Raw genomic sequence first — 8,528 nt, 5'->3', positions numbered from 1 at the left:
TTTTTGCCTTTCTATTGCATTATTTTATTATGTATGAAAGGATGTTGATTGTAGCAGCTTCAGTCAATGGATTACTACAAATTAGCAGGATAACACTGCTAGGTGCTACAAAGAAAACCTTCAATTTATTAGACACTAGATAAGTTACCATTACATAAAAATCTAGAAACATATTTGTAGTTATATCCATAGTAAAGATCTACAGTCTTTATCCAGTCATTCTGTACAGCTTTTGTGCATGTTGATTTTGTAACCAGCTTCACTCTATTTCTATTATTGTGTTCAGCATCTACAATTTAGACCAGTATAGCTGGCCTTTAGGGACTATTAGTAACTTACTGTAACTCTACCTGACAGCACACACCATATATTGCTTGAAAATAAAATAAATGAACAAAATCAGAATGTAACGCAAACGAGTTTTATTTTGCCTCAAACATACTGTGTACAACATATATAAGAGAGGTATTTAAACATATGTATTAATATAATTACTGTAACATTAATAACATGGAATGTAGTCAATGCTTTTTTTTTTTTTTTAGTTTATTTAGGAAACATATAGACAAATAAATAAAGCTTTATTAAAGTCTCTGTATATCAACTAACTATCTGAATATAGTTCTCTTCACAATGGTAAAAGGTGCAGGGGACCTTCTTGTAGAGTGATACAGTAATTAACAGTCTTCCTTTTCTCCGCCTACTGTTCTTTCTCATCCAATAGGGAGCACTCAGGAACAAGAGCAAATCCACGTTCCGGAACCTTCTCAAGGAATAAGCGGATCAGAGTCAGTTCCTTATTAAGTAAATACCTTTTGCATTATGTTTTTTCCTTTTAATAAATAAAACAAATAGAGGAACAGCATCAACATCGTAACAGTTCACTGGGGTAGTGAGCAAAGCTACAAATCACTGAGTAAACAGGTCATGTGATGTGTTAGCTTCTCAACCCTTTTTAATCCTCTATGCACACAAAAAAAAAAATCGGCAAAAAGACACCATCAAAAACAAATAAACAGGTTGAGCTTTGAGTCTATTTACTGAGTCCTTCTCTCAAGGGATAGAAAGAATTAGGAAGTTCAGACTGTGACTGCAAGCTGAGTAATGGTTTAATCTGAGCTGTGGTCCTCTATTTCAGAAATGATGGTGATTAGGTTCTCCAAACCGAAGATGTAGCCACTATCTTGGCCTTCATGGACTACACTGTCCTCCCCATAATGCCTACATGTGGTATGGGCAAAGTCAATCATCCGTACATCCACCATCGGGCCGCTTTCTGACCTGGCCATGCGTCGCACCACAGCTGAGCTGTTGCTAACGGCACTACTGCTGCAAGCACCACTGTTGCAACTTTTGCTAGCAGCTCCCGCGCCGTGAGGGAAACCAAAAGCACCACCCTCCTCCTCTTCTTCATCCTCCTCATCTTCTTCCTCTTCCTCCTCTTCTGATAGCCCGTCCTCCGGGGAGCGGCGGGATCGCGGAGGGTCTCCGTCGTAGATTATGAGGAGCGAGCTGGAGTAAAATCGGTAGCTTTCGCAGTCCTCCAGGGCTGCTTGCATCTCTCGCAGTCTCCGCAACACCGGCGACAGAAGCTCCCGCCTTAAGCATCTCCCATCGTGGAAAAACTGAAAAATGGCCTCTTTGAAGCCAGACAGTGTCAGCTTACGGCCGTGGTACTTGTTCATGAACATGAGCTGCCCCGTGTCTGAATGGTAGACCTGTAGAGAAAGTGAAAAGGTGGCAGGATATGAATAAAACTTTCCATAATCTAGTGGTAAACCAAGCAGGGTTTTTCCAATGGCTGATAACTATAGAAATGGGTGGCAATGGTCAATATAATGCAAATATACATGATATAGACTTATACAATTTAATTACAGCAATTGAGATTGAGGTATATTAAAAAGGTATATTCAGCATTTGTGTATTTTAGTGTGATAAAATCACTTAACTTTTCAGTGTAAACTAATATTAAATTCTACAATGTAACACTATAAACCCTAAAATGACTCTATAAAGGACAATTTAAACAACTTTACAACTCAAATTATTGTAAGTGCTTTTATAAAATTACACGCTTCACATTTCTTCCTTTAAACCCTCTACAAATTGGCCCCATTCACTTCAACTGCAAGTGCCTCACTGTTACCTCGATTTTTTTAATTTTTAAAGAAAAGTAGGGACGAGCCGAAATTACATGTATTTTTTGTGTTAATCAACATTATGCCACAAATGCAGTCGATTAAGCTTTATTCATAATGAACCCAGAATATTACTTTAAGGCATGATTTTCTGTAAAGCGTCGCTGAAACAGCGCTACACAAATAAAACTGACTTGAATGAGAAGTTGTGCATCTTTTGACAAGTCTGTTGACTTTGAAACTGACAAGTAAGATCTAATGCTCCTGTTAAATGGCAATGCAGGCTCAGATAATATCAGTCTATCACTATTTGAATCATGTTCTAAAGTAAAGCTAAGCTGACCTGCATGCCACAGAGGCGGACTCCGATGCTGGCTGATGTGCTCTGCTGACATTTTCGGATCTGCACTGCCTTCTTTTCCTCGGACGCGTCGTCCCCGTGCTGCCTCGTGCCCATCTTGAGATCAAGCACACATGGAACTGTATAGCGCCACGTAAGGTTCTCCAACAGAATGAATTCTAAAAAGAGGTGCTGGGTTAAGGCAAACAGAATTTTTCCTTTCTTTTTAATATCACACTTCACAATTAACCTTTGTGGTACTGTTGTGTGACAAATGCTGATAGAGCTCTCCACTAATATTGGCATTCTAGCTGCCAATTTGCATTCGAATAGATGTTCTACCACTTGCTATTGTACAAAACGTCCTGCCTGAGAAATTAAAGTAATTCTATGAAATGCAAAAAATCTTTTGTTTTGCAACGCATCGTGGTATGAATATGTCGCTGTAGGGGAAATATTTCATCCAATATCTACAACATAAAAAGATCTATTCAGTGCCAATTCCACACAGACAAAGGCGGTTGGCCGAAAGGTTTTTTCAGTGGCCAATGCCAATACCGATATCTCGTGAGCAGGGTGGCTGATTGCTGTTCAATGACATCAAATGAGATGTGCGCAAAAGACTTATTATATCCAATATTCACTCAATTCACACAACAACAACAAAAATTTAAAAAAGAAAATGTGCATTATTTAAGGACAAGGCTGTCGGCAGAATTTAGAAATGACAAGGGGCAGATAACACTTCTGTTAATCAGCCAAGACTATCCGTTGTGTCAGCAGTTGAAGGATACTGTATTGGTTGCGATGTTTCGCATTCTCCTTCATCCTCTGCAAGTGTTGCTGGTGGCACCTGAGGCTCCAGGGGTTGTGCTTGAGCTGAAGGCCAGCAGCATTGCTCCTCTCCAGGCTGTAATAGAGTACTTCAGCCTGCTGGAGCCACTCCAGCTCCTCCTCACGTTTCACACTGTGGGGGAGAGGACAAAGGTGGGTCAGCCAGACAACAGATTGGGTTTTCAGCAAGACACTCTCCCATGATCAGACTTTAGATACATACATTTATACAGGAAGGGGTTGTATGGTGGGTTATAATCCATGACTCCTATAATCCCAAATCCCCCACGAGAATGAACAAATGCACTCGTGCCTTTTCGTCCCCTTCGCCAGTCACACTGATGTCAAGCCTAAGTCACTAAGCTATGGTGAAGTTACATAATCTCCTGCTAAACCTTGGCTCAAGCCTCACATTTGTACAGTCGGGGTGCCAGGAGTTGAGAGTGCATCTGTTCGGCCCAGCTGGGTGTGCTGTGGTTCAGTGTGCTCAGTGCCGCTACATGAGGACAAGAATGCTGTGATGGGTCACATTCCCATTGAGTCAGCCATGTGCTGAGCAGGGTCATTATTACAGGAGAACAAAGGCTAGTATTATTCAAGAGATGTCCTTCACTAAGGACATTGGTACTTGCTGGGTGGTATGGCATAGGGTTAAAGCTTAGAAAAGATAACCGGAAGGTTACTTGTTTGATCCTCATAAGGAACAAGCTGTGAGCAAACACCATTGTGCCCTTGATCAAGGCAGCCCCAGCTTCAGGGGGACTGTTTTTGTAACAAGTGTTCTTAGAAGTCCCTAAAGCATTGGCTAAATGATAACTTGATTACAAAATGTACTTTTGTAAAGGTTTAACTAAATCTTTTGTTTCAGGAGTAAAAGTCAAAAGTGAAATGAGTTCAACAGTGCAACTCAAAAAATTCCAGGGTTAAATACAAAGTAAGCTTAATCGACAGCTCAACTTGCATTGAACCAGGAATATTCCTTTAAGGAAAAAAATGTGTGGTGCTTGACTGTGTACTCGTTGGGATGTTGTGTATGGTTGCCAAGGCATTGATATGCAGTTTCTAGGGTGATCGGGGTAGTTGTTAGAGTGTTGCTTACAGGTTCAAGAGCTCATCTACAAGTCTCTATGATATTCTGGTGGCTAGATATGGCTTAGGTCCCTCCCTAAATTAGATCATCAGGCAAAAATTGTCAGTCCAATGGCTTAGAAAAGAAAGATAACACCTCTCCTCCAAAGGGTTTGTTCAAATCTCTTTCATTAAATATGGACAACAGCTAACAACAGCTAATAAATAGAACTAGGAATATAACTTTCGGTTGGTACACAACCCATTACTCTGTTCTTGGGTGTAACTTATCTTTTTTAATACATTTTCCCATACATTATGCACATTTTGAGACAAATTGCACAATCAAATGTTATCACCCTCTTACCTCTTGTCCTTATCCTTGCGCCCATGTCTGGGTCTGTCCTTGCTGTAGCTCTCATTGTCCAGCAGCATCTTGCTGACCCACTTCTTCTTCTTGTTTTTGGGCTCCAGATCGGCCGAGGGATTCATGTTTTCCAGGTCCCCAAGCTCACTGTGCAGAGGGTATGCAATAAGACACAAATTCCTTTCCTCATCCTCCTCGAAACTTACCGACACCACACCTACAGAGATAGCGAGGATAGAGATGGAGTAGGAAAAAGAGAAAAAAAAAAATTAAGTCAAGGCGAAATCATATCCACTTCACATCAGCGAACAGGAAGCAGTCAAAGGTCTGGCTTGAAGTAAACTGTCTGTGAAATCTTTAACATCTCTTACCCACTTCTCTTTTTTTGTGTTTAAAAGTTCACCAGTCTTTAACAAAAGCTACCGAGTCGACAACATGGACTGCTCCTAACCTGATAGAAATCACAATCCACAACAAACAAATAATCGGACAGAGAAATGTGCAAGAGAGAGAAACAAAGAGAGCTGGGGGTTGGGGAGAGAGAGAAGGCTAGGAAACAACACCAGCCAATGTAGCACCGCTACCGTGGCTTAACTGCATCGGTTTTCTGAATCTGCACACACACTGAATCTTGCAGTAACCACACAAAATGTCTTCGGATCAACCATCAAAGAAAAATTCAATCAGCCCATAAATGACATGAGGCTAAAAATATGATGAAAGCAACACTATTTATTGTCAAATATCAAAACACAACAGTGTATGACTCAAATTCAAGATTTATATCAAAAGCATCTGTTAATAAACACAATATGCACCAAAACCTGTAAAAATGAAAAATCACAGACATGGAAAAGTTTCATATTAAAGGAAGTGTTATACAACCCAGAACAGAAAAACAATCCAAAACATCCTAATGACGTACACGAGACACTCAGTCAGCATCTTTTTGCATGCTGTAACAAACACAATTTTTTTTTAAATAAAAGTAAATTAAAAATGTTTTGCACGAAACATGATATATCTTGGGAGATTACAGAAATTACACTTCGGTGAGTCTCAACAAAACACGTCCAGATCATATTTCACCCCAAAATCAAAAGAAAAAAAATAATAAAAACTTATATTTTTAATATAGAAAATTAAGTTTATCTTTAGGAGCATTGAGATAATTTGCATTGTAACATTATTTTCATGACAATTAAACATTTTCCCAGAAATTATAATAACTGTTGCACTTTCTATATTTTTTATAACTCCCATTCTTCTCTATGGTGATTCATATTAGATTTGCATTGCAGTAATATAATAATTTTCTGCTAAATCTATGCACAAAAAAGTGCATAGATTTAGACTTATTTTCATTTATAAATAAGCACAAACTAAAGGCAGTAGGACAAAATACTACTATATTGTTTGCATTACAGTCAGTAATGACTTTCCATTCAGGACATTACATAATTTAAAACGGGTTCAACAAAGTAACAAATGCATGCAATATGATACTACACAGTTCAGAAAAGAATGTATTTGAAAACACCATAGGAAATCACTGAGGTGATGCCAAAGCATTATTCTGTTTTGACTTCATGCCCATCCCCCACCCCCACCCAATACAGAATAGATGCACTGTGCACTTATCACACTGGAAACCAGGGCATTAAAATGACAGCATACAGAGTAAGTGTACAGAGTTCATGTATACAAAGTAAGGGCACAGCACAATGGTTAGAGTTCAGAGGCCGAGAAAAAAAAAAGCAGATGCACATGTCAGTCTAAGCTGGTTGAGCTTGTTTTTCCATGTGCATCCTCAGAGCTGACAGCTAATCTTGAAACCAAAAAGAGAGCGAGTCTGTAATGTCATTTATCAGCAGTCTCTTGATCCAAAAAGAGACATTTGCCATGTCTTCTCATTCATGTTTTTTTCAGGAAAGACAGTAGTCCACACCTAGATATTCTTTCTCAAACAAAATTTTCGCACTTAGCGAGTACACAATCTTCTTCGCATGCAATGACTTACCTGACAGGGACCTTTACATTTGAAAACCCCCATTTAGGAAACGCACGACTTACAACAGCGCACTCGTGTGGAGAACAGCGACAAGACACAGAACTGCTGGCCTTCATTCAACAAGGATGTTGTTTTTTTTACAGTCAAAATACTGAAAACGCATACACACCGAGAAATATTACACCGTACGCGAAAGAACAGTTAAGACAAGAACATTTAGGAAAGCATTTAATACAGGCAGGAAAACAGAATTAGACGTTAAATTGATACTCACCTCTATACTGCGGTGTAAACTTCCGCATAGCCGCAGGGAGGCTTCTGTAAAACTGGTGCTCCCGGGGGATGAGAGGCTTGCATATCGTCTGCTCGCCGAAGCGGAGCACACACGAGTGTCCCCCCACCTGATGTACAAAGGGCTCAAGCAGCACTCCTTTGCCCAAAAACCTCTGCTGCTCTGTCTGCATCCCTTCGATGGCCGGGCTCATCCTCCGGGGGCATTAGACTCTCACTCCTGGTCCAGCTGGACACAGCAGACGTGTAGACGGATAAGAAGGACTAGATGAGCCCCGCTTGCTATCTCTGTTCCTTTCTTTTTTTAATCACCTTCTCGTTTATTCACATACAGCGACGTCGCTGTGCAGTCGAGCGTAAGTAAACAAAGAGAAGCAGGAAGTGCGAGACACGACAGAAGAGGAAATAGCTCAGTGTTTTGTTTCAAATCCTCACTTTCTTTGACGGGAATCGTCAAATTCGTACTCTCCTTATTTAATAAGGAGTTCTATGTTTGTTCTAAGGCTGAAGCATTTAGGATTAAAGCAGTATAGACCGTTTGAGATTCAACCGTTTTCACACACGTTCTGTTCTGACTGACACCGTAATCGCTCATCGAACTGACAAAATATAAGCGCTGCATCATTGGCCCCGCCTCTTACAACGAACCGACCAATCAGAGTGCCAGATACGGTGTTAGGCGGCAACCAGCTGAGAAGACAACGCGAACAAAGGGGGGCGGCAAGTCGAAGCAAAACAGTCTTGGGTGGAGGGTTGAAGCTGAGAGCGACTCAGCTGTTTTGTCTCCCTGTGACATGGATATAGGGAAACTGCTGATGTGCACACTCTGCCGGCTCACGAAAGTGCGTACAATGACCGAAAATGGTCTTTAGTTTCTTAGTCTGAGGTTGAAAAACTGAAAAGGCTAAATGAAAATAAATAATCATTACCAAACAGTTAACATTGACATAACCACAATCAGGTAGGGCTCCCACGTTCATGGAAAACCTGAGAATTTTAAAAATTGTGTCAATAATAAAATCTTAAAGAGATAGTTCCCAAAAATGATTATTCTCTAATCATTTATTCTCCCTAATGTCATCTCACACTTGTATGGCTTTCTTTCTTCTGTGGAACACTAAAAAAGTCAATGGGGTCCAAAACTTTCAAGTTCTAAAAATGACACAAAAGCAGCATAAAAGTAATCCATACCATTTAAGTGGTTTGATTCATGTCTTCTGAAATGATGCAATCACTTTGGGTGAGAAACAAAGCAAAAATCCAGTCCTTTTCACTAAAAAGCTTAATTTCTGGCCACAATCATGAGAGAAGCTTGTTCACGTGTCCTTGGGCTTGCATGTTCTTGCCAGAACTAACAGGTGTGTTGCACACAAAGGATGTGCACAAGTAATCAATTAATCGAGTACTCGTTCAGCTTAAAATATTCGACAAGAAAAAACACAACTCGAATATTGCAATTTGATTTTCCTTTGTGTT

The 8,528-nt window shown here is 40.0% G+C and overlaps 1 protein-coding gene across 1 annotated transcript; it reads right to left on the bottom strand.

Moving 5' to 3' along the window:
- Positions 1-407: 407 nt before the first annotated feature.
- On the bottom strand, positions 408-7,644 carry LOC127446559 (inositol hexakisphosphate kinase 2-like). The gene is made up of 5 exons (XM_051707571.1): positions 7,036-7,644; positions 4,751-4,967; positions 3,276-3,448; positions 2,485-2,660; positions 408-1,718 (listed from the first exon to the last, which is right to left on the bottom strand). Exons 1-5 carry the CDS (start codon positions 7,244-7,246, stop codon positions 1,110-1,112), a joined length of 1,386 nt encoding a protein of 461 aa, XP_051563531.1. The 5' UTR covers positions 7,247-7,644; the 3' UTR covers positions 408-1,109.
- Between the last annotated feature and the right edge of the window lie 884 nt (positions 7,645-8,528).

Source organism: Myxocyprinus asiaticus, chromosome 9 (genome assembly GCF_019703515.2).
Source record: "Myxocyprinus asiaticus isolate MX2 ecotype Aquarium Trade chromosome 9, UBuf_Myxa_2, whole genome shotgun sequence".
Classification (NCBI taxonomy): Eukaryota; Metazoa; Chordata; class Actinopteri; order Cypriniformes; family Catostomidae; genus Myxocyprinus; species Myxocyprinus asiaticus.
The sequence above is the reverse complement of the archived record's forward strand: the minus strand, read 5'-3'. Positions and strand labels throughout refer to the sequence as shown.

What these genes read in the sequence shown, in the direction of transcription:
- LOC127446559 (XM_051707571.1), bottom strand. Translation starts at nt 7,246, where the DNA reads ATGAGCCCGGCCATCGAAGGGATGCAGACAGAGCAGCAGAGGTTTTTG. An exon ending in GTTTACACCGCAGTATAGAG is followed by an intron (nt 4,968 to 7,035) that starts GTGAGTATCAAT and finishes CTATCTCTGTAG; the next exon opens with GTGTGGTGTCGGTAAGTTTC. An exon ending in GAAACATCGCAACCAATACA is followed by an intron (nt 2,661 to 3,275) that starts GTATCCTTCAAC and finishes ACCTCTTTTTAG; the next exon opens with AATTCATTCTGTTGGAGAAC.